At 37.8% G+C, this 26,741-nt stretch overlaps 1 protein-coding gene across 1 annotated transcript in view; it reads left to right on the forward strand.

Annotated features, from left to right (window-relative positions):
- The first annotated feature begins 9,843 nt into the window (after nucleotides 1–9,843).
- IL1RAPL2 (interleukin 1 receptor accessory protein like 2) overlaps nucleotides 9,844–26,741 on the forward strand; it is a 1,051,992-nt gene continuing 1,035,094 nt past the window's right edge. Inside the window, exon 1 of the mRNA XM_029240622.1 lies at nucleotides 9,844–9,948. Coding sequence (XP_029096455.1) covers nucleotides 9,867–9,948 — 82 coding nt within the window. The 5' untranslated portion in view covers nucleotides 9,844–9,866. The remainder of the gene's footprint in view (nucleotides 9,949–26,741) is intronic.

Genomic DNA, 26,741 nt, shown 5'->3' on the forward strand with positions numbered 1-26,741 from the left:
GGCCTTACATTTAGGTGTTTAATCCATACTGAGTTTATTTTTGTGCATGGTGTTAGGGAGTCTTCTCATTTCATTCTTTTACATGTTGCTGTCCAGTTTTCCCAGCAACACTTATTGAGGGGCTGTCTTTTCTCCATTGTATGTTCTTCCCGCCTTTATCAAAGATAAGGTTACCATATGTGCATGGGTTTATCTCTGGGCTTTCTATCCTGTTCCATTGATCTATATTTCTGTTTTTGTGCCACTACCATACTGTCTTGATTACTGTAGCTTTGTAGTATAGTCTGAAGCCAGGGAGCCTGATTCCTCCAGCTCCGTTTTTCTTTCCCAAGAGTGCTTTGCCTATTCGGCGTCTTTTGTGTTTCCATACAAATTGTGAAATTTTTTCTTCTTGTTCTGTGAAAAGTGCCAGTGGTAGTTTGATAGGGATTGCATTGAATCTGTGGATTACTTTGCCTAGTAAAGTCATTTTCACAATGTTGATTCTTCCAATCCAAGAACATGGTGTATCTCTCCATCTGTTTGTAACATCTTAATTTCTTTCATCAGTGTCTTAAAGTTTTCTGCATACAGGTTTTTGTCTCCTTAGGTAGGTTTATTCCTAGGTATTTTATTCTTTTTATTGCAATGGGAAATGGGAGTGTGTTCTTAATTTCACTTTCAGATTTTTCACCATTAGTGTATAGGAATGCCAGAGATTTCTGTGCATTAATTTTGTATCCTGCTACTTTACCAAATTCATTGATTAGCTGTACACTTTTCTGATAGCATCTTTAGGATTCTCTATGTATAGTATCATGTCATCTGCAAACAGTGACAGCTTTACTTGTTCTTTTCCAATTTGGATTCCTTTTATGTCTTTTCCTTTGATTGCTGTGGCTAAAACTTCGAAAACTATATTGAATAATAGTGTTGAGAGTGGGCAACGTTTTCTTGTTCCTGATCTTAGTGGAAATGGTTTCAGTTTTTCACCATTGAAGATGATGTTGGCTGTGGGGTTTGTCATATATGGCCTTTTTTATGTTGAGGTAAGTTCCCTCTATGCCTACTTTCTGGAGGGTTTTTATCATAAATCGGTGTTGAATTTTGTCAAAAGTTTTCTCTTCATCTATTGAGGTGATCATATGGTTTTTCTCCTTCAGTTTGTTCATATCATGTATCATGTTGGTTGATGTGTGTATATTGAAGAATCCTTGCACTCCTGGGATAATCCACAGGTGATCATGGTGTATGATCCTTTTAATGTGCTGTTGGATTCTGTTTGCTAGTATTTTGTTGAAGAACTTTGCATCTGTGTTCATCAGTGATATTGGCCTGTAGTTTTCTTTCTTTGTGACGTCTTTGTCTGGTTTTGGTATCAGGGTGATGGTGGCTTTGTAGAATTAGTTTGGGAGTGTTCCTCTCTCTGCTATAATTTGGAAGAGTTTGAGAAGGATAGGTGTTAGCTCTTCTCTTAATGTTCGATAGAATTTGCCTGTGAAGCCATCTGGTCCTGGGCTTTTGTTTGTTGGAAGATTTTTAATCACAGTTTCAATTTCAGTGTGTGTGATTGGTCTCTACCTATTTTCTACTTTTTCCTGGTTCAGTCTCAAAAGGTTGTACATTTCTGAGAATTTGTGCATTTCTTCCAGGTTATCCATTTTATTGGCATATAGTTGCTTGCAGTAATCTCTCATGATCCTTTTTATTTCTCCAGGGTCAGTTGTTACTTCTCCTTTTTCATTTCTAATTCTATTGATTTGAGTCTTCTCCCTTTTTTTCTTGATGAGTCTGGCTAGTGGTTTATCTATTTTGTTTATCTTCTCAAAGAACCAGCTTTTAGTTTTATTGATCTTGGCTATCGTTTCCTTCATTTCGTTTTCATTTACTTCTGATCTGATATTTATGATTTTCTTTCTTTCTGCTAGCTTTGGGTTTTTTTGTTCTTCTTTCTCTAATTGCATTAGGTGTAAGTTTAGGTTTTTATTTGAGATGTTTGTTGTTTCTTAAAGTAGGATTGTATTGCTATAAACTTTCCTCTTAGAACTGCTTTTGCTGCACCCCATAGGTTTTGGGTCGTCGTGTTTTCATTTTCATTTGTTTCTATGTATTTTTTGATTTCCTCTGTGATTTTTTAAGTGTTCTATTGGTTACTTAGTAGTGTATTTTTTAGCCTCCATGTGTTTGTATTTTTTACAGATTTTTTCCTGTAACTGATATCTAGTCTCATAGCGTTGTTGTCTGAAAAGATACTTGATATGCTTTCAGTTTTCTTAAATTTACCAAGGCTTGATTTGTGACCCAATATATGATCTATTCTGGAGAATGTTCCATGAGCACTTGAGAAGAAAGTGTATTCTGTTGTTTTTGGATGGAATGTCTTTTAAATATCAATTAAGTCCATCTTGTTTAATGTATCATTTAAAGCTTGTGTTTCCTTATTTTTTTTCATTTTGGATGATCTGTCCATTGGTGAAAGTGGGGTGTTAATGTCCCCTAGTATGATTGTGTTACTGTCAATTTCCCCTTTTATGGCTGTTATTATTTGCCTTATGGTTTGAGGTGCTCCTATTTTGGGTGCATAAATATTTACAATTGTTTATATCTCCTTCTTGGATTGATCCCTTGATCATTATGTAGTGTCCTTCTTTGTCTCTTCTAATAGTCTTTGTTTTAAAGTCTATTTTTTCTGATATGAGAAGCGCCACTCTAGCTTTCTTTTGAGTTCCATTTGCATGGAATATCTTTTTCCATCCCCTTACTTTCAGTCTGTATGTGTCCCTACGTCTCAAGTGGGTCTCTTGTAGACAGCATATATACAGGTCTTGGACAAACACATTTTTATTGTAGGACGAAAAAGTTGAATGATGAGGGATATAGAAAACTCCTAGCAGTGAATTGTGACTGAAGACTTTTTCTCTAAACAGCTTATAAAAATTTATACCCACTATTTTAAGTTTGGTGATTGGACTAACCCTGGGAAAGATTTATCCCTTTGGTATGTGACACTTCTGGTTATATCTTTTTTTTTTTTTTTGCGATATGCAGGCCTTTCACTGTTGTGGCCTCTCCCATTGCGGAGCACAGGCTCCGATGTGCAGGCTCAATGGCCATGGCTCATGGGCCCAGCCGCTCCGCGGCATGTGGAATTGTCCCGAACCAGAGCACGAACCTGTGTCCCCGCATTGGCAGTCAGACTCTCAACCACTGCGCCACCAGGGAAGCCCCTTCTGGTTATATCTTAATGGTCAGAACTCACCTGTCCAGTTGCAAGGAAGGCTGGGAAATGAAGACTCCATTTTTGGGGACTACATGCAGAGCCAAAACCTGTGGGCTCTATAATTACTACAGGAAAAACAAATAATAGTTTGAGAGATAGTCAGTTTTTGTCATGCTCCTGGAACTCTAGAGTTGCTCATAACCATTTTTTTCCTCTGTGTTTGTGTCTCTTTTAACCCTTTTTGTCTCTTCTATCTCTCAGAAATTCCTCCCCCATAATTCCTCTTACCTTTTGTTTCCCCTTATTTTTTGATATGTCAGCTTTCTGTTTCTCCATTTCTGTCTTATGCTCAGCCTCTGCTTCTCTATATGTTGTATCTATCTCTCCTTTTCTCCTCTGTGTGTATTTTTTATCTTTCCATCTGTTTCCTATCCATCTGTCTCTCTATCTTTAGCTGTCTGTGTCTTCCTACTTGTGTATTTCTGGCTTTCTTCCTTTCAGTATCCATGTCTCTTTCTACCTCCATTTATAAGTATTAAAGCTAATAATAGAATGGGCTGCCACTTCATATAGTTGTTTTCGTGAAATAGGAAGTAGCTGAGGACATGGTAGATACAGGGATAGGTTATCAAATGATTTCTTCATTGGTTGATGGTTGGACTACATAACTATTGAAATCTTCCAAATTTGAGTCAAATTGAGAACCAACTTTTTCTCCTGAGTAAGTAGAATCTCATTAACATTATTGAATCTTTGTTTCCTGATTGTAGATCTAATAAGACCTCAGGGTCATCTCTATATAAATACCATACTTCATTGAGGATGACTGTGGAAGTAGAAAATATAAGAGATTGAGATGAATGTGTGTTAACTACAGAACTGTCTTTGAAAGTTAATTATCTTTATAAATAATACATCTGTGATATATATGTAGGCTGTGTGTCTGTGTGTTTGTAACTTCCAGTTTTTTGGAGATTATGTATATATGATTGGCTGATCCAAATGATTGGAAGACATCGTAAGTAACAAAATTGTCTCTGATGGCAAGAATGTATTAAGAAATGATATAATTGCATATTCTCTGCAGCCTAGCTGATATATCTAGTTGGATCTTTCAACTGTGTCAGAATATATTCATAAGTTAAACTTGTTTTGGCTTCTAGAGTCAAGAGTATGCCATACAGATGCTTTAAAAAAATTAACATGAACCAGGAACCTGACATGCCTGGTACTTTAAGGGAGGAAGAAAGTAAAATGGAGAAGGTAATTTATAAACTACACTTGAAAACCATTCGAGCATAACATTTTTATTACAATTATCTGTTGAAAGATTTAGTTCAATTACATTTTTTAAAACTCTCTTGTCAAGATGGCCCTACTCATATTAAGATTTGGTACTCAAAGGAGAGGAATACTAATGCCTTCGTTAGCAATTCTGTCAGTGTCTTCAGTCTTTAGAATTCCTCATGTGGCCTTTTGGGATTTTTACATACTACCCTTAGGGAATCAGTAAACACAAAGCCCTCAGGGGGATGTGAACTTTAGGCATAAGGACCACTGCATATTTATAGCCACAGTAAGGGGAAGACCCTTTTTATGGGGGAAAAAAGTAATTTAGAAATAATTGAATAGCAGCATAATTGCCGTCATTTCAAATATTATACATGCTTCTGTACACTTTCTTCACACAACAGTGAGTTGGTTGTAAAATCACAAAGAGGGAAAAGTTATAATGTAATAAACCTAAATTTCAGTGTAAGATTTCCAGGGGATAACCTGAGCTGCTTCTGACACTTTTAGTGTTTAAACAGATGTGTGGAAACGTATGTTGGCAGCCCAGTGGTCACATTCCTTGATCAGTGATGATATTTCAGGTGGATTGCTGTTGCAGATGAGCATTGCTAGGAGATTGATTGCACTGGCCTTTCTTTTTGACTGTTTGAATTGGCAGTTTGGCAGATTTTCCCTTTCAGTGGCAAATCTGAATCACCTACTGAACATGCTACCAAACACGCTTCTTACTCTATATTCCCTTACCACCTAACATATACAGATTGTTCTCTACTGTCTTGCACTTGACTAAGCACTCCAGTGTGCATGCATACTAGATGGCAAGAAGTGATGTTTTATAATCTTAGACATGGTTTATGACTCCCATAGCATCTAACTTCTAGGGCAAATATAGTTTAGTAGTGGTTAAGAGTTTGCATTTTGTAGTCACACAGAGCTAAAATGAAATCCTTTCTTCCTTAATTTACTATTGTTGTGGCCTTGGATAAGCCACAAGTATCAGTTTTCTGAAAATAAAATGGGGATAATAATAGCTCACATGGTCATTAATAGGATAAAATACAATATCACAGTCCACTGCATTATCTGGCACACAAAAATGCTCAATAAGTTATAATTATTATCATAAAATATAATAGTTATTCATCAGAGTTTGCTGAATTAATGAAGTCTCCTGTGGAAATAGGATTGGCAAATATACAGATTAAAAAACTCAATACATCCAGTTTTTCTATTCCCCACTGATTTTTTTTTAATTAACATTTTATAAGAAATTCAACATAGGATTGGTTTACCTCCTGGGTACATGTAATTTTTTTAATATCTTTATTGGAGTATAATTGCTTTACAGTGGTGTGTTAGTTTCTGCTTTATAACAAAGTGAATCAATTATACATATACATATGTTCCCATATCTCTTCCCTCTTGCATCTCCCACCCTCCCTATCCCACCCCTCCAGGCAGTCACAAAGCACCGAGCTGATCTCCCTGTGCTATGCGGCTGCTTCCCACTAGCTATCTACCTTACGTTTGGTAGTGTATATAAGAAAAAAAATGTCATGAAGAACCTAGGGGTAAGACAAGAATAAAGACACAGACCTACTAGAGAATGGACTTGAGGATATGGGGAGGGGGAAGGGTAAGCTGTGACAAAGCGAGAGAGAGCCATGGCCATATATACACTACCCACTGATTTTAATTGAAAAGAAGGAGAGTATATGAAATAGTTCTGTGGTTAACGTATTCAATTCCCATGATGATTTCACTAGTCAAAGTCAAGCATTAAGCATTTTATTTCACAAAGAATAGGAAGGGGTTGACTAAGGAAGTAGAAATATTTTTTTGTCAGCTGTTTTCTACCCTTAATATCTCTGAATAACAGGTATGAAATACAGTTCTTGCTTTGGGTGAAAATTATAACTACTGGGTAAAGTAACACTTTAAAAAGTCCTTTTCAAATAATCTTTAATTTTGTCACCATTTACAAAATATTAGAATCCTTAAAATGATATTCTAGGCAAGTTATAGTCCTTACAAACTGTCAACTTTTAGATAGAAATAGTGAAGGTACAATCATGAGTAAGATGGGTTGAGGGTAGGGAGACCCTGGAAGTCTCCTAATAGCTAAGCAGCAAGGTTGAGTTGGTAACTGAGCGAATACAGCAGGAAGAGCTAAATCAGAGATGAGCCAATGTTCTTATCAAAGTCACTGGGGGTGATATAAGTTCTAAAAAGGGAGACAAGACAGGAGAGCTAGAATGTGCCTGTGGTTCAGGAGAAGTTTGAAGTATAAGCCTTCTTTTGAAAGTCCAGAGGCTACATAATCTTTTGAGCTGGAAATTGGACAGATAGTCAGTATAAAACAAAGAAATGTGTGGAGTTTATAATGGTATTTTCAGAGTCTTGGTTTGGGATCTCCCAAAAGCAGACTCAAACACAAGGATTTGGATGTAAGTAGTTTATTTGGGAGGTGATCCCAGCAAGTACTGCAAGGGAATGGCAAAGTCAAACTAGAAGGGAGGAAAAGCCAATAGAGTGTGCTAATGAGCAGTTTGCCATTCAGTCCTACTGGAACATTCCAAGGGGTGAGGAAGCTGGGGTATTTATTCACCAACTCCCATATCATTGAATGAGAATCACTCACGGTGTGTTAACAACCTGGAACTTCCAAACAGCCTCCTATGCTATTCAAGCTGCTTTTTCAGATAGAGAAGCACCTCTGGCAAAGAAACACAGGAAGACTTCTGTGCAGATGACTTTTGGGAGGCCCAAGAGGATATGGATAGGGTACCAACAGAGTCTGCTACAGCAGGAGATGGGGCCCATCTCAGATTTGGATAATCATATATTAGATAAGAGAGATTCTATTTCAAATAAATGGGTAACTTGGGAAGAAAACCACTGAAAGCTGCAATTTATTTGTGTTACTTGAACCCTTGATATGTTGTTATCTACATTGATATTCCCCTTTCATTCATTAAAATATTTACTGATAACCTATTATATGTCCAGCTCTATGATAGATGCTGAGAATATAACAGCTAATGACTAAGTGACTGCCCTCATGAAGCTTACATGTTAGTAGTCAAGGAGTGGTTAAAAACAACCAAGCTAATAAATGTAACTGATTTATTAAGTGTTTCAACTCATTGAAGTATAAACATGGTATGGTACTATTTTTCCTAATTACTACTTCATGTGCTCTACTGTACTTACTTTTTCCACTAGGAGTCAGGGACAGTGATAAACATTTCAGTTTGATTCTATCATTTTTCAGATGTTTACTGAGTTTTGTTCTGATTTTAAAGACTTCTGATTTTAAAGACTTTAAAATCCTATCTGATTCAAATATTGTATCTTCCTTTTTTTTTTTTTTTCAAACAGAGGAGACATGTGGCTCTCATGGATAGGAATTTGGAGGGTGCGTGGTAGGTTTTCACATATTTTCCCTTCTTCTTCGTCTTTCCTCTGTACCTTCTCCTTTGGTGTTGCATTGGGATAGGTGTGACTGGAGAAGAGGGAGAGGAAAAAGAAATGCTCGTGATTGATGGTGTCTTCTCCTTGGTTGGTCATAACTTCTCATTTAGCTGTCTGTATGTGCTGTATAAACAGGTAGTAGTTACAGCAGGCCTGATGATGAGATTCTCCTCCAGGCATCTCCTCTGGACATTGGAAGTCCCTGGAAAGATTTGATTACATCTTCCCTCAGTTTTAGCTGGTAGCATCATACCACTTTCCTCTCAGGTGTACTCATTTTGCCCCATGTTGCAAAGCCTATGACAAGAATCATCTGTTTACCCAATCTAAGATGGATCGTTGGTAATATGCCAAATCTAACTTCCATGCTTCTTGGGACCCGGAAATTTGGTGTATGTTGGGGATGGATAGGGATTAGTCCTGGCCCCCTGGTCATCTGGAAACCTCCAGCATACCATCTCTCCCCAGGGTTCTTTATTCCTGTTTCAGTGGTACAAGGGAAGTCCAGCATGACAACTGGGAAAGCAAAGCCTGTCTTTGTTATCGAAAGACCTCCTCTTCCTTCCCAGACCTCTGTTTATTGATGGAATTGGTGGTGGTGGTGGGGTAGGCAGTATGATAAGGAACTAGCTGCACTGAATAGTTGAACTGGTGGCCTCACCCAAACATGAAATTTTCTGAATTTAGGATATCAGGTGGATCTTTTGGTCAATTCTGGGGAAAGAGGATCCCACCCAACACTTGATATCATCCTGTTACTCTTACATTCTGGGTAAGGTTCTGCACATTTAGGTACAAACCAGTTATTCAGAAGACAAATCATTATATGGAATTCTGGATCTTTAAATGTTATCCAGAGCTTGTTTTTGTCTTTCCATTCAGGTTTGCTTCCATCCATTATTTCAGGGATCTCTGTGGTTTCACCCTCATGGTCCCCTTTGCTATTTTTCTATCTTGGGTTTATGATGTACCCAATGTACCTCTGCGGTGCTTATATTCTGATTTGTAAAGGATTCTAAATGAGCCCTCATATAGGAACCGATTTACTGAAAAGTCTTAACTCAATGGAATAAACACTTAAAAACGTTTTTGTTTTTTCCCCAAATGCCTACCGATGATCGTGCTTTAGTCAATTCTGTTCCCTTTTGGGGGATTCTTAACAATATCTCAGTTCAGTTCCATACTTTCCTCAGTTATTTTTCATTTCAGAACAGTTTCATTCCAATTATTTAAGGTTCGGTGCTGCTGATTTTAAAACATCAATGTCAAAGTTGAGTAAAAACTCTTCCTGTCACATAAACACAATAACTGTAAGTGCTGATCAGTCTTATGAATAAAACAAGCAAGGAAGTGAGCTAGTGAATGACGGAGTGAGACTTTAAGATTGGGTAGTCAGGAAAGGCCTTTTTGTGGGACTGAAACCTATAGGATGTTAATGAATGTGAGTGAAGAATGGGGAGGAGTATTCCAGCAGGAAGACCTAATGCAAAGGCCATGAGGAGGAAATGACTAAGGCATGTTCCAGGGACAAATACAATGTCCATAGTGGATGGAGCATAGCCAACAAGGAGGAAAGTGCTGTGGAATAAGATCAAAGAGGCAGCAGAGGCCCTACCTGCAGGCCCATGAAAGTCTAATGGAGGGGGTTCAGATTTTACTCTAAATCCAGTGGGAAACCATTGAAAGTTCTGAGCAGGGAACTTTGACATGATGCTCTTGTGAACTTTCATATTTTCTTCCATTTGCATAAAAATAAAGCCAGAAATCGCCAAAATGTCATTGTTTCTGTAATGTGTCTTCAAGGTATGTGAAATTATAGCTGCTGCTTTGTTGAGGCCAAGATCTGTGATTCAAACTTCATATCCTTTTTTGACTTTTCAGCTGCCAAGGAAAGTGAACAATGAAGCCACCATTTCTTTTGGCCCTTGTGGTGTGTTCTGTAGTCAGCACAAATTTGAAGATGGTGTCAAAGAGAAATTCTGGTAAGTTGCTGGCAACTTCTCATGATTTGGTCAAAAATATATGCTTTTTGTGAGCATTTAGAGAGCATCTGTATCTTTAACTACAAATACCTTTAAACAGAAGCACTTGTAATCCAGCTATGTTGGAAAGTAGCCAAAGTAAAAATGAGATTTTAGCCTACCCCTGACAAAATTCTGGGAAACCAGTGGAATTTTGTTCAACTTCAGTGGCAGTATACTGTCAGTGGACAATAAAATGTTAAGGGCCTTCTTAGGGTTGGTTACATTTGCATATACACCTGGGAGCAAACATTTGCAAATGAGAAGACAGGAAACCTTTAAAAGTATATATTCTTTGCCTCCTAATTGCGTATGCAGCATTACAGTTTAAATGAAAGTTTTTGACAAATATCAGTGAGCTTTAGTTCCTCACATCCTCACATTTGTACCAAATCCCTAACAGGCAGAGGTTTAAACCTTCCAAGTTTGGAAATATTAGCTAATTGCCTGAAGAGGAATTTCTTGAGAATAAATATCTATTCCTAGAACATGGTGGTCTGGTAGGCAGCCATGATTGTACTAAGAGATTAGCTGTAGCCAGTAGATATCCCAATCAAAGCTTAATCATTGTTTAATAACACTTGGATATATATGTCTTTCAGCGTTGATTATACATTTTAGCTATAATTACAAATCATGCATGAGATTTTAAGAATTGATTTTCTGTCTGTAATCATTCCAGTAAGGCGTTGAGGAATGTATTGGTATATGAAAACAAAAGACTGTGGATGGGACTTCCTGCTGGCTTCTAATTCAGTTACTTCCTAGAATTAAATGTATGCTCTTTAATTTCTCATTAAGTCTAAAACCCAGGCAATAAAGTACATGCCTATTTTTCAAAGCAATAAATACTGGCTGGAGCTTGGAGTTTGGTTAATGTTTGTTTTCTAAGGCGAGAATACTTGATAATTGAAATTGCTAAAGAATAGTATTGTTCTTCAATTGATAGTATATTAATAAATCTTTCACAGAAGTGGGTCACAGGTTATTAAAATAGAGTAACACTACTCAAGTCCAAAGGATTCTTGAATGGTAAAGGTAGGGGACTATATTGGCTTTTTCTCCCCCATTAAATACTTATGAATGTCTTTAACACGTTTTTGTATATTGTGACTCTCTTTCCGCTGTATTTGTGTGTAACATTTTACGTATAATATCTCCAGCTTGGCCTATTTTACGTGGCTGTCTTTCCTTGCCTTACTTTTGAAGTCACATTTTCACTTTCAATCTTGGCTCAGATTGATTATTGCTGAAATAAAATACTTGGAGATATTACTTACTAGCGATGTAGCCTGTTGGACTGGATCCCATTTTCCTCACTTGGTTATGTTATAATGTCTATAGCAGAATCTGAAAGCAAAAAAAAGAATTGAGAATTTAAAAAGCCATCTGTATTATGATAGCTTAGTTCAAGTAAAATCCAATCTGAATAACAAAAACAAGTTGCTACCTGCGTATGCTGTCTTGTTTTCTTGGTTTCCTTATTATTTATGAGGAGGGATGCTGTTAAAAAAATACACACACACACACACAATGATGTAGTTATCATTGATGTGCAGATGCCCTTTAAAGATCAACATTTTAATGCTCTGCCCCTTTATTCTTATCAAGTGTGAGACTGTTTGTGGCTTATTACAGGTTCTTAGCTTTGTCTTCTCAGTGTAGGCAAGTGGTGTCATATCTGCAGTGAGCTTTATTAAAGAAAGCTGTGACAAAGCGAGAGAGTGGCATGGACATATATACACTACCAAACGTAAGGTAGATAGCTACTGGGAAACAGCCACATAGCACAGGAAGATCAGCTCGGTGCTTTGTGACCACCCAGAGGGGTGGGATGGGGGGGTGGGAGGGAGGGAGACACAAGAGGGAAGAGATACGGGAACATATGTATATGTATAACTGATTCACTTGGTTATAAAGCAGAAACTAACACACCATTGTAAAGCAATTATACTCCAATAAAGATGTAAAAAAAAAAAAAAAGAAACATTACCCCAAAAGATATTCCCCTTAGAGTGAATGTATTTGAATTGTTTCAGTCTCCTCTTCCCCATCTGTTTACCCTCAGCTACCTCCTAGGACACATAGCAATTGTAATATTGGAACAAACCTTTTTGTACAGGTCTGGGCAGTGGAGATGGTTTGAATACAGTTGGTCTTTTCTCTTATGCCTTCCTCCTTCTATTTACATTGTACATGGAATAGAAAGGGAAGACTAATAGGTTGATGTTGGTTTGTGCATGTCTGTGTGTGTAGTGTTTGTTTTTTACTTCAAAATACAGAAATAAAACCAAGCATGGAATGGATAAAAGACACATTAAGTTGCACATAGCTGATGAAGATGGGGGTCCTTTGAAGCAGTTGTTTTCACTCTTGCCTTATTTCGCCACTCTCATCATAACCCCCATCCTAGCCCCTACAATCCTCTTAATATTACTGTTTTATGTAGGAAAAATAATTATTTGCACTCTCATTATGATGGTCCTATTTGAGTTGGCAAATTACTCTGGCAAATCTGGAGTACAAAATTTTGTTTCATACAGTCTGTGAGGTCCTTTGGCCTTTGCCAGTTAAAGAGATCTGGATTAAACTTGCATAGTTGTTCGTGGAATAGCCAATGGAACTTAGAAATTTTATTTTTCTCCCCTCCTTTCTTTCCTTCAAGTCAAAAAATGAAAAATGATTGTGTCCTTTGCTCATTAACATTTATAACTGTTTAGTGCCAGATGTGACACCAGGTGTAATGATTTCTGTGCAGTTCATTATAGACAGGAACCCTTTTCACTAAGATCCCTACAAATATTTATGCCAAGTACCACCTTATGTACAAGACAGAGGACCAAGTGACGGAAGTTTCTTTTTCTGTGCTTGCCAATCAGGGAAAATAATAAGACTCAAGACTTTTTTTTTTTAAATCTACTCTGGGGCACATATTGAAACAAACCTCCTGGTTTTGGGTGCTATGCAATTTTTAGAAGCTACAGCAAGGTTATTCTTTTAGGTAATGCCCATGCACATTAGGTAAGCCCAATCATCAACCCTGGATCGGGAAACAGCAAAGATGGCTCTGAGATTGCATCTAGGGCTTGGTTACATTAGAACATACTAAAATTCACAGCATCTAATTTTAAGGATTATAGCTGATTGGCAAAGTGTGTGCTTGTTATCCTCCTCACAGAAAATGCATGAGGTCCTTCAGCACTGGCATTATCTAAATTTAGGACTAAATAGATAAGGTCATTTAGAAAGTCTACTCTATGAGAAGTAGGTTTGCTTTACTTAAAGGTGTCAATCTTTATGGCAGGGAATTGGCTAATATCTTGACAAAGGCTAATGGCAGAAACAGCCTGTAGAGGACTTCTAATTATCTAAAATTAATTTTTAATAGGATGGGTGGGGAAATAACTCTCAAGGAGAGATCACACAAGGGCTTCTATTTAACTATGTTGTCTAACCTGAAAAATTATGTCTCTAGGGTATACATGGACTAAATTTGGGGGCGGCATTAACCTGTCCACTTTACTTTTTTCTTGCTTTTGCTGGTACTGCTGCTGCTGCAGGAAAATGGGAGCTGTATTAGGCAATTATTGGAATTCAGCTCTCCTAGCCTGGATCTTCTTATTAGAAGGGAAAGGAATAGGATGACCAATTAGATGAGAGGGTATGTTAAATTCTGAACCCAAATTTGGTCATCTTGCAGCCAGTACCTCTGGAGGATGACCATAATAAAACAACTTTTCAGTGATCTGGTATTTGAAGGAAAATTTCAGAGCTAACAAGATATCTTAATCAGCTAGAAAAATATAGTCCCTGGTGGTCAAGAGGATGCAAAATCCTGCTGGCACACAGTGGGTAATCTTAGATACATTTTGGATTGACTTGGTGAGGGTTACTTCTTTTTTCCCATTTCAAGTGTTTTTTATTGAGTAATGGAATTTGTAGGTACTATGTTGTAGAGATATTGAATTCTGTTATGTTCCTCTAAAGGGTATTGGTGTTTGTTCTAGTAGCAGTTCAATTACTAATCTTGAACTTTTGGTGCTTAGTTGTATGCTTTGTCAGAGTAGATCAATGGAAAACCCAAGGTATGTCCTGATCACCTATAACTTGGTGGGACTCAGTCTCTAATCTTTTTCTCCCCTGTGGATCTTTTTTTTGACATCTTTATTGGAGTATAATTGCTTTACAATGTTGTGTTAGTTTCTGCTGTATAACAAAGTGAATCAGCTATATGTATACATATACCCCCATATCCCCTCCCTCTTGCATCTCCCTCCTGCCATCCCTAATCCCACCCCTCTAGGTCATCACAAGTAATTGAGATAATCTCCCTGTGCTATGCAGTTTCTTCGCACTAGCTATCTGTTTTACATTTGATAGTGTATATATGTCAACGCTACTCTCTCACTTCGTCCCAGCTTACCGTTCCCCCTCCCCGAGTCCTCAAGTCCATTCTCTACATCTACATCTTTATTCTTGTCTTGCCCCTAGCTTCATCAGAACCACTTTTTTTTTTAGAATCCACATGTATGTGTTAGCATATGGTATTTGTTTTTCTCTTTCTGACTTACGTCACTCTGTATGACAGACTCTAGGTCCATCCACCTCACTACAAGTAACTCAATTTTGTTTCTTTTTATGGCTGAGTAATATTCCATTGCATATGTGTGCCACATCTTCTTTATCCATTCATCTGTTGATGGACACTTAGGTTGCTTCCATGTCCTGGCTATTGTAAATAGTGCTGCAATGAACATCGTGGTACATGTCCCCTTTTCAATTATGGTTTTCTCAGGGTATATGCCCAGTAGTGGGATTAGTGGGTCATATGGTAGTTCTATTTTTAGTTTTTTAAGGAACCTCCATACTGTTCTCCAAGGTGGCTGTATCAATTTACATTCCCACCAACAGTGTAAGAGGGTTCCCTTTCCTCCACACCCACATTTATTGCTTGTAGATATTTTGATGATGGCCATTCTGATGGGTGTGAAGTGATACCTCGTTGTAGTTTTGATATGCATTTCTCTAATAATTAATGATGCTGAGCATCTTTTCATGTGCCTCTTGGCCATCTGTATGTCTTCTTTGGAGAAATGTCTATTTAGGTCTTCTGCCCATTTTTTGATTGGGTTGTTTGTTTTTTGACATTGAGTGCATGTGCTGTTTGTATATTTTGGAGATTAATCCTTTGTCAGGCTTCATTTGCAAATATTTTCTCCCATTCTGAGGGTTGTCTTTTTGTCTTGTTTATAGTTTCCTTTGCTTTGCAAAAGCTTTGAAGTTTCATTAGGTCCCGTTTGTTTATTTTTGTTTTTATTTCCGTTACTCTAGGAGGTGGGTCGAAAAGGATCTTGCTGTGATTTATGTCATAGAGAGTTCTGCCTATGATTTCCTCTAAGAATTTTACAGTGTCTGGACTTAATTTTGGTCTTTAATCCGTTTTGAGTTTATTTGTGTGTGTGGTGTTAGGGAGTGTTCTAATTTCATTCTTTTACATGTAGCTGTCCAATTTTCCCAGCACCACTTATTGAAGAGACTGTCTTTTCTCCATTGTATGTGCTTGCCTCCTTTGTAGTAAATTAGGTGACCATATGTGAGTGGGTTTATATCTGGGCTTTCTATCCTGTACCATTGGTCTATATTTCTGTTTTAATGCCAGTACCACACTGTCTTGATTACTGTAGCTTTGTAGTATAGTCTGAAGTCAGGGAGCCTGATTCCTGCAGCTCCATTTTTCTTTGTCAAGATTGCTTTGGCTATCCGGGGTCTTTTGTGTTTACATGCAAATTGTGAAATTTTTTGTTCTAATTCTGTGAAAAATGCCATTGGCAGTTTGATAGGGATTGCACTGAAACTGTAGATAGCCTTGGGTAGTATAGCCATTTTCACAATGTTGATTCTTCCAGTCCAAGAATATGGTATATCTCTCTATCTATTGGTATCATCTTTAATTTCTTTCATCAGTGTCTTATACTTTTCTGCATACAGGTGTTTGTCTCCTTAGATAGGTTTATTCCTAGGTATTTTATTCTTTTTGTTGCGATGGTAAACAGGAGTGTTTCCTTAATTTTTCTTTCTGATTTTTTCATTGTTAGTGTATAGGAAAGCAAGAGATTTCTGTGCATTAATTTTGTATCCTATTACTTTACCAGATTCATTGATTAGCTCTAGTAGTTTTCTGGTAGCATCTTTAGGAGTCTCTATGTATAGTATCATGTTATCTGCAAACAGTGACAATTTTACTTCCTCTTTTCTGATTTGGATTCCTTTTATTTCTTTTTCCTCCCTGATTACTGTGGCTAAAACTTCCAAAACTATGTTGAATACTAGTGGTGAGAGGGGGCAACCTTGTCTTGTTCCTGATTTTAGAGGAAATGGTTTCAGTTTCTGACCATTGAGAATGATGTTGGCTGTGGGTTTGTCTTATATGGCCTTTATTATGTTGAGGTAGGCTCCCTCTATGCCTACTTTCTGGAGAGTTTTTATCATAAATGGTGTTGAATTTTGTTGAAAGCTTTTTGTGCATGTTTTGAGTTGACCATATGGTTTTTCTACTTCAGTTTGTTAATATGGTGTATCACATTGATTGATTTGCATATATTGAAGAATCCTTGCATACCTGGAATAAACCCCACTTTATCATGGTGTATGATCATTCTAATGTGCTGTTGGATTCTGTTTGCTAGTATTTTGTTGAGGATTTTTGCATCTATGTTCTTCAGTGATATCGGCCTGTAGTTTTCTTTTTTTGTGACATCTTTCTCTGATTTTGGTGTCGGGGGATGGTGGCCTTGTAGAATGAATTTGGGAGTGTTCCTCCTTCTGCTATATTTTGGAAGAGTTTGAGAAGGATAGGTGTTAGCTCTTCTCCAAAAATTTGGTAGAATTTTTCTGTGAATCCATCTGGTCCTGGGCTTTTGTTTGTTGAAAGATTTTTAATCACAGTTTCCATTTCAGTGCTTGTGATTGGTCTGTTCATATTTTCTACTTCTTCCTGGTTCAGTCGCAGCAGGTTGTGCATTTCTAAGAATTTGTCCATTTCTTCCAGTTTGTCCATTTTATTGGCATAGAGTTGCTTGTAGTAATCTCTCATGATCCTTCGTATTTCTGCAGGGTCAGTTGTTACTTTTCCTTTTTCATTTCTAATTCTACTGATTTGAGTCTTCTCCCTTTTTTGTTGATGAGTCTGGCTAATGGTTTATCAATTGTGTTTATCTTCTCAGAGAACTGGCTTTTAGTATTATTGATCTTTTCTGTTGTTTCCTTCATTTCTTTTTTACTTATTTCTGATCTGATCTTTATGATGTCTTTCCTTCTGCTAACTTTGTTTTGTTGCTGCTGTTCTTCTTTCTCTAATTGCTTTAGGTGTAAATTTAGATTTTTATTTGAGCTGTTTCTTGTTTCTTGAGGTAGGATTGTATTGCTATTAAGTTCCCTCTTAGAACTGCTTTTGCTGCATCTCATAGGTTTTGGGTTGTCGTGTTTTCATTGTCATTTGTTTGTAGGTGTTTTTTGATTTCCTCTTTGATTTCTTCAGTGATCTCTTGGTTATTTAGTAGCATATTGTTTAGCCTCCATGTGTTTGAATATTTTACAGTTTTTTTTTCCTGTAATCGATATCTAGTCTCATAACCTTGTGGAAAATATACTTGATACAATTTCAGTATTCTTAAATTTACCAGGTGTTGATTTGTTACCCAAGATATGATCTATCCTGGAGAATGTTCCATGAGCACTTAGTGTATTCTGTTGTTTTTGGATGGAATGTCCTATAAATATCAATTATGTCTATCTGGTCTACTGTGTCTTTTAAAGCTTGTGTTTCCTTATTTATTTTCATTTTGAATGATCTGTCCATTAGTGACAGTGGGGTGTTAAAGTCCCTTACTATGATTGTGTAAATGTCGATTTCCCCTTTTATGGCTGTTTGCATTTGCCTTATGTATTGAGGTGCTCCTATTTTGGGTGCATAAATATTTACAATTGTTATATCTTCTTCTTGGAGTGATCCCTTGATCATTATGTAGTGTCCTTCGTTGTCTCCTGTAATATTTTTTAAAGTCTATTTTGTCTGATATGAGAAATGCTACTCCAACTTTCTTTTGCTTTCCATTTTCATGGAATATCTTTTTCCATCCCCTCACTTTCAGTCTGTATGTGTCCCTAGGTCTGAAGTGGGTCTCTTGTAGACCTCATATATATGGGTCTTGTTTTTGTATCCATTCAGCCAGTCTATGTCTTTTGGTTGGAGCATTTAATCCATTTACATTTAAGGTAATGATCGCTTTGAATGTTCTTCTTACCATTTTCTTAATTGTTTTGTGTTTGTTTTTGTAGGTCTTTTCCTCCTCTTGTGTTTCCTGCCTGGAGAACTTTCTTTAGCATTTGTTGTAAAGCTGGTTTGGTGATGCTGAATTCTCTTAACTTTTGCTTGCCTGTAAATTTCTGTTTTAATTTCTCTGTCAAATCTGAATGATATCCTTGCGGGGTAGAGTAATCTTGATTGTAGGTTCTTCCCTTTCATCACTTTAAATATGTCCTGTCACTCCTTTCTGGCTTGGAGAGTTTCTGCTGAAAGATCAGCTGTTAACCTTATGGGGATTCCCTTGTATGCTCTTTGTTTTCCCTTGCTGCTTTTAGTATATTTTCTTTGTATTTAATTTTTGATAGTTTGATTAATATGTGTTTTGGCATGTTTCTTCTTGGATTTATCCTTCATGGGACTCTCTGCGCTTCCTGGAGTTGATTGACTATTTCCTTTCCCATGTTAGAGAAGTTTTCAACTGTAATCTCTTCAAATATTTTCTCAGACCCTTTTTTTTTCTCTTCTTCTTCTGGGACCCCTATAATTCGAATGTTCATGTGTTTAATATTTTTCCAGAGGTTTCTGAGACTGTCCTCGTTTCTTTTCATTCTTTTTTCTTTATTCTGCTCTGTGGCAGTTATTTCCCCTATTTTATCTTCCAGGTCAGTTATCCGTTCTTCTGCCTTAGTTATTCTGCTATTGATTCCTTCTAGAGTGTTTTTAATTTCACTTACTGTGTTGTTCATCATTGTTTGTTTGCTCGTTAGTTCTTCTAGGTCCTTGTTAAACTTTTCTTGTATTTTCTCCATTGCATTTCCAAGATTTTGGATCATCTTTACTGTCATTACTCTGAATTCTTTTTCAGGTAGACTGTCTGTTTCCTGTTCATTTGTTTGGTGTGGTGGGTTTTTATCTTGCTCCTTCATCTGCTTCATATTTCTCTGTCTTCTCATTTTGTTTAACTTACTGCTTTTGGGGTATCCTTTGTGCAGGTTGCAGGTTCGTTAGTTCCCATTATTTTTGATGGGTGAGGTTGGTTCAGTGGCTCCTGTAGGCTCCTGGTGGAGGAGACTGGTGCCTGTGTTCTGGTGGGTGGGGCTGTACCTTGTCTTTCTGGTGGGCAGGGCTGCGTCGGTTGTGTGTTTTGGAGTGTCTATGAACTTAGTATGATTTAAGGCAGCCTCTCTGCTAATGGGTGGGTTTGTGTTCCTGTCTTGTTAATTGTTTGGCATGGGGTATCCAGCACTGGAGCTTGCTGGCCATTGGGTGGGGCTGGGTCTTAGTGTTGAGACAGAGATATCTGGGAGAGATCTTGCCGTTTGATATTATGTGGTGCCAGGAGGTCTCTCGTGGTCCATTGTCCTGAACTCAGCTCTCCCACCTCAGAGGCTCAGACCTGACGCCAGGCCAGAGCACCAAGACCCTGTCAGCCACATGGTTGGTCCACGGTCCCCAGGAAGGTCACAGCTTCGCTGGTGGGGCCCCTCCAGAGTTGGCAGTGCAGTGAGGCTGCCCTCCCCTGGGGCTCCGTGGCAGCTCCATGACAGCAGAAGGGAGAGACCCCAAGCCAGGAGTTCCAGCTTTGCTGAAACGTGGGCTCTGTTCGCTCTCCTCTGGGTCTTATTGAGACTTGACTTTAGGCTTTGTTGGGGAAGGTGTAGAGTAGGCCATATTCTGTGACATAGTTCTTTCTCCTAAAGCAGGACTCTTCTGGAATCTTAGCTGAATGCTCATATGTTAACAAGGTATTCCCCAGCAGTATTTGTCCTCTAGTTTCACTTTTATTATTAACCCTGTGGTGGTCACAGTCTGATGAAAAGACTGGCAGTCATGCCCTGTGCTTGTTCAGCCCAATCTTCAGCCAAAGATTCAGAGAGAACCCCCATATAGATTTTATAGTCTCCCCTCAGTGAACTCTCCTCTTTTAGTTAAGGTTCCAGCCACTGTAGCTTTCCTGATCTCTGTAGCTTCAGCAGGACTCCTGAGCTGTTAGGACTTCAGTTCACTGAGCCATTGTTGGGGATTTGTCTCCAGTTGGAGAGTTGGTTTGATTGTGGACCTTACCACATGAGTTCTTCTTTTCTTTGAGATCACAGTCTTGCATGGTCTGAAAACAGTTTCTTCATATATTTTGTCCACTTTTATCATTGCTTCCTGTGGATAAAGCTAGTCTAGTTCCAGTTTATATCATCATAGCCTGAAGTGGAAGTTTTCCTGTTACCTTTTGATACTGCATCATTCTTTCAGCACTTCCTTGCTTTTTGTCATAAGGGTGTGCCAGGGTTACGTTCCTACTTTCTCTGCCCCAGCTCTGGAATTATCCATTTTCCTGATTTCTTTCAGTGGAAAATGGTATTTAGAAATCATTTTTAAAAATTGTGATTTAATTCTGATACATTCAAATCCAATATGACAGGGTTCTTCCTCACCTTTACCCATTCCATATTTTTATCTCCTTTTCCGACAGTGGGAACCCTCATTCCCATCAACACTGATGTATTAATACATACTTAATTATTTTATCTTTAGTTCATACAAAATGATTTCAGAACTACCATACCAAAACTACTACCAACAACAAACCTACTAAATAAAGTACAAGATATTTTACAAATATTTTTGTCCTTAGAAGTCATCCTCCTGAATCTGTATAGTCAGTGTTGTTCAAAAATTACTTGAATTAATTAATTTTCTCTGTGATTATGTTAATTCAATATATAAAGTAATTTGTGTCTGTACCCAATTAGCTTTATCCTTTTTGATTAAATTTTATTTTTGAATACATAGAACATTTACATTACTGAAAATTCAGAGTTATAGAAAAAGGAATAAGTGAAAGAAATCTAATTCCTATACCCATTTCTTCCACTTGGTCACACACACCACTATTTGTAAGTAATTTCTTTAGCTTCTGGTATTTCCTTCCTTTCTTTCATAAACCAATGTTTTTTATTTCTCCTTGTTTCATACTTAAAATGTAGCAAAATATGACTACTTTTTTGGTCCTTGTTTTTTTAACTTACTGTGTCTTGGAAATCAAGTAGTGGAATTGTTTTGATATTTTTCTTAGTACAATAGTATATTATGCTTAATAAAATTCAAGCAATATCAAAATAGAAGACTCTTTTATAATTTTATTCCCAGATATAAGTAATCATTACATTTCATATAGTTTCTTCCAGATAGTTTCTTTGGGTATATATGTATATAGCCTAAATCATGTATTTTTCAAACTTAGACTCATACTGCATATGCTGTTCTCCAACTTGATTTGTCACATATTTCTGATATTTATACCTAGAACCTCTAATCCTTGGCAATACATATTTAACTCAAAAATTTAAATACCGTGCAGTTTTTCCATTGTGTGGATTTATTATAAATTTAAACCTGTGCACTATCTATGGAGGTTAAGGTTTTATCTCTAGGTTTTTGCTATTCCAAAACAATGCTGGGAGGATCATCCTACTATATAGATCTTAGTGCACTAGAAGAGAAAATGATTTTGTAGGAGAGATCTTCAGAAGTGGAAATATTGGATAAATTTTTTATTTAAAATTTTGAAAGATGCTAAAAGTTGCCCATCAATGTCAGTGTACCAAATCTATATTTCCACCGACAGTATATCAGTTCCTTTCTCATTACACATTTATTAACTGTGTATTGTCAATTACAGAATTTTTGCTAATGTAAGTCCAAATGAAAAACATCTTATTGTTTACTAAAATCCCCATGTTGGCTGTGATGAGTATGTTTCTTGGCTTTAAAGACCCTTATAAATGTGTGTGTGTGTGTGTGTGTGTGTGTGTGTGTGTCTGTGTGAGAGTGAGAGAGAGATTAAAATCAGCAGCAGAGCAGTTCATATGGAAAAATCTCTGGCGATTCCATTAAGTTAGGCAACAAAGGATGGCAGAGGAAGAGGAGAGAATGTGAGTTAAGACCTAAGTTCATTATTTTGATTGCTGTGTAACATCAACAACATCTGATGTGATTGAAATATTCTAGTCCTTTATGAAACCGGTCCTCTTTAAATGAAAATGTGTGGATAATTAAGCTAATTAAAATATTTAATGAATTTAAAAGCTGGAAAGCAATTCCATGTGGGGATCTTGTCCAGCCCTGTAGCATCATCCAAATACAGAAGTTACCAAGCTTGGTATCATGTTGGATTTATCACTGTCCATATGGGGGAAGAATGAGAAGAAAATAAGAATAAATAATTTTGATGTTGGGATTTAGCCCATCCACAAGAACAGCCAAGAACTGCAGTGAATGGGCTCCTTTCTACTCCGTTGTTTTGGAGTGAAAGGATATTGTATTTGCCAGAGTGGAGAGAACCTTTGAGTGCCTGTAATTTCTACTAGGTTAGTTTTTTTTTTTTTTTTTTTGTTTTTTTTGCGGTACACGGGCCTCTCACTGTTGTGGCCTCTCCCGTTGCGGAGCACAGGCTCCGGACGCACAGGCTCAGCGGCCATGGCTCATGGGCCCAGCCGCTCTGCGGCATGTGGGATCTTCCCGGACCGGGGCACGAACCCGTGTCCCCTGCATCAGCAGGCGGACTCTCAACCACTGCGCCACCAGGGAGGCCCTAGGTTAGTTTTTATCATAACCCAACTCATGGGCATGTCAGGCTAAAGTGCATCCCTTTTGGCTCTGTTGACTTCTACAGGTGTAATTTGCCCTAAATGAAGTACGTGTTCTGCAAAAGTATACCATTAATGCCTATTGTAGTTTGGTCCTTTGGGAAAGTTGGCATCCAGAGATTTCTTAAAATATGTAGGACACCTCTGGTCCATTAGAGGAATACTGAATATGCAAGTTTAAACTTTTGTTCATATTCTGATTCTTGCCCTATTTTTGCTTCCAAATATTTATCTGAAACTGTCATAGAGAAGCACATTGTTTTGCAACGATTGCATCAGAACTGTTCTCTAAAGGAAATGCCTTGAAATTAAATGACCTTGCCCCAGGCTAAGTAGAGTCAGGCTGTGCTTCTTCGGGTATGACTTAGGAGAGCTGTTTTGTAAATGTGCTCTCCCTAAATGGCTACAGACAAGAAACACATGGTTTCAAGAGACACCCATTAAACCTTTGAGATGGGTGACATATATTTGGCATCACTGCTTTGTAGAGAAATGAGACAGTGGTTGCCTGGAACTAAATTCTGCTGAAGAATGTTATAGAAATGTGGCATTTATTAACTTACCAAAATACAAGCAGGCTGTGTTAAAGCTCCTGTGCTGGGCAGGTGCCAACATTTAAGTGATCGGAAATGGATGCGGCATGTGGTTTGTCCCCAAGGAATTCAGTAAATCATAGGGGAAGGGAGAAACCAACATGCAATGAGTGCTATTATATGCCAGGCACTTTGTATACATTGTCTCCTCATGCAAAGATACTGAGGTATGTAGGTAGGAAGGTCCCATATTGTCTCGTTTTCCAGATTGGGAAACTGAGGCTTAGAGCAGCTAAATAATTTGACCACTTTTATATAACTAGTAAGGGGCACGGCCAGGATTTAAACCCAGGTTCCTCTGGCTCTTGAGTCCTTCTCTTAAATCCTCTGCCATGCTGCCCTTTTGTATGGGCACCATTATCTTCATTTTATAGACAGGGAGACTGAAGCTTAGGGAAGTTACGTTTACCTGAGGTCCCCAACTATTAAATGGCAAATCCAGGTTTAGGACAATGGACTTATTCCAAACTTCATGGTCTTTTCACTCTACCACAGATATGTCCTATTTACAACTCTTGTAAATGGTATAAAATAATAAGTGTAATAAAAGATGTACAGATACAGTTCCTATGAAGAAGATATTATTCCCAGCTGGGGGTGAGGGTGATAAGGGAAGGCTTCATGAAAGAGGTGTCTTTTGACATTGACTTTGAAGACTGGGTTGGGAATAGTGATGGGGGCGATAGTCATAGCAGAGAGAACAGCAGGTGCAAATGTATGGATGCCTAAAATGGATGCTATTTTTGAGTACTCAGTAGCCCAGATTGCCTGGAGGATAGTATAAGATTCAAGTAGTTGAGGAGACATATTTGGGCAGAAACAAGTAGCTAGACAGATGGTGTCTTGACTATATATCCAATTTTAAATTTATAGGAAATATATTGAGAGTCTAGAAAGGAAATGTGAGTTGAGGTGCCTCATATTGGAAGACATGGGGCAAGGTTGGTGGGACCTTCTTAGACTTCTAGTGTTTCTGTTCCCATGCTTTCCATTTGCTATGATAGGAAGGTTCAATCCAAGATTTATTTTCAATTCTGAAAATGTCTTTTGAATAAAAGAAATTACTGACTAGACCATCACCTTTAATTATAAATCAGAATGAAGTTTATTCTTTAATCTTCAGCCTCAGGGAATTAATGATTTTTTTTTAAAAAAGGAACCTGTTTCTGGTCTTAGTATTACCAGCAGGTGGCACTGTAATACATTCCTTCTATAGCTCTGAAGTAGTGTTTTAAGATCCTGTGGCTGTCTTCAGAGTCTGACATGACAAGGAGTAACGACTTTTCCAGTCACTGTGCTGTGATTGGGCTAATGTTTGCACACATGCACTAAGCACCCTCCCCTAGCCCCTTCCCCTTTGTCCCGCACGATTATCTAGTTTGTGAGAGCTACTCAGATTATTACAGAACTACCTATAGATCTTTCTATTTTTCCCAAAGGTGACTATGAAGCCTAGCTCTAGTTACTCCTTTTCAGTTAGGTGTTCAGAGGCTTAAGGCAGGGAAAAGTTATGGGACTGGCAGGTTTTACCTTTGGCATTCCCCCTAGCCACTCAGATTTTAACATCCTTGCTTCTCTGGGATGAAGTGAGAGAGTAGCATTGACGTATATACACTACCAAATGTAAAATGGATGGCTAGTGGGAAGCTGCTGCATAGCACAAGGAGATCACCTCGAAGCTTTGTGACCACCTAGAGGGATAGGATAGGGAGGGTGGGAGGCAAGCTCAAGAAGGAGGGGATATGGGGATATATGTATACCATATACCTGATTCACTTTGTTGTACAGCAGAAACTAACACAACATTGTAAAGCATTTATACTCCAATAAAGATGTGAGAAAAAAAGAATTCCTTGCTTCTTTCTTAGACATCTAGCCCTCATCAAGGCTGAACAGTATCCAAAAGATTCACAACTTTTGTGACCTGTCTCTCCCTCTCGCCTTTAGTTAGAACTACCTCGTTCTTTAATAGGCAATGGCTAGTTCATCTTTAAACCAACCTTGGCTGGTACATTGGGACACTGTTGAGCATTTGATGCTATTGGACATGCCTGCCTTTTTGACACTCTCTTCTCCTTTTGCTCAAGTGACACCACTTTATCCTGGGTCTTACCATATCTTTCTTGCTACTCTTTTTCAGCCTCCATCATTACCTTGTTTTCCTCTGACTACCCCTAAAAAGTTGTGGGTTTTGCCAGCATTTTCCCTTATTGTTCCTTTTAAATACCACTTTATACTTTCCCTGAGTTTCTGCTCCCTTGTTATGAACTGTCCACTCAGTGCTTCTCAACACTGGCTGCTTATTAGAATTACCTGGGTAGCTTTTAAAACATATTCTTATACAGGTCTCACCCCCAGAGATACTGATTTATTTAGGCTGGAGTGCAGTCCGGGCATCAGTAGTATTTTTTGTTTATTTTAACTTTGTGGTGATTCTAATTTGCAACCAGGGATAAGAACTCCAGACCTTTTTAGGCTTCTAGATATAGCAGTCTAGTCTTTATGTCTCTTCCTGGTTACATGCACTACTTTCCTGCTAGATGTGTTCACTTGGTTGTCCTACAGGTACTCTGAACTCCGATTTCTTCAAAACTGAAATTTTAATCTCCACCTTTTAAATTCCACCTTTCCACCTGTGTACCCTATCTTGGTTAAAATGGCATTATGATGTTTCTGAGCCAGAATATATGGTGCTCTCTCTAGGTCTTTCATAGTCAGTAATTGTCAAATTCTACTAATTCTACTTCTAAAATATCTTCCAAATCTACCTCACTCCTCTGCAACCTACCTGCCACTGACCTAGTTCAGCCTTTCATTATTTTTCTCCTAAACACTGTACAAGCCTCCTACCTGGTCTTCCTGTCTTTGGCTTCCGGTCCCTTCTACACTCGCCCATTTTCCATAATAACTTGCAGATGGTGTTTTCACTAGTTTGTTTGCTTTTAATTATAGATATGATCATGTCTTTCTCTTATGAAATAAAACACCTTTGGCTCCCTACTGCATACAAGATAAAGTTTATGTGCCTTGTGGCATAAAATCCATGGTATACAAGATCCTACTTAGTTTATTCTTTAATTCATTTATTTATTCAGTAATTAAATAGGTCACATGCCCCTCCATGCACAAACCACCCTGGGTGGAAGAATTGGTTGAGATATTTCAAGTTTTCTATAATCTTAATTTTTGTCTACTTACTCTATCAACCATTGG

The sequence above is a fragment of the Monodon monoceros genome, unplaced genomic scaffold (assembly GCF_005190385.1).
Source record: "Monodon monoceros isolate NGI ecotype Baffin Bay Population unplaced genomic scaffold, NGI_Narwhal_1 Super_Scaffold_22, whole genome shotgun sequence".
Lineage (NCBI taxonomy): Eukaryota > Metazoa > Chordata > Mammalia > Artiodactyla > Monodontidae > Monodon > Monodon monoceros.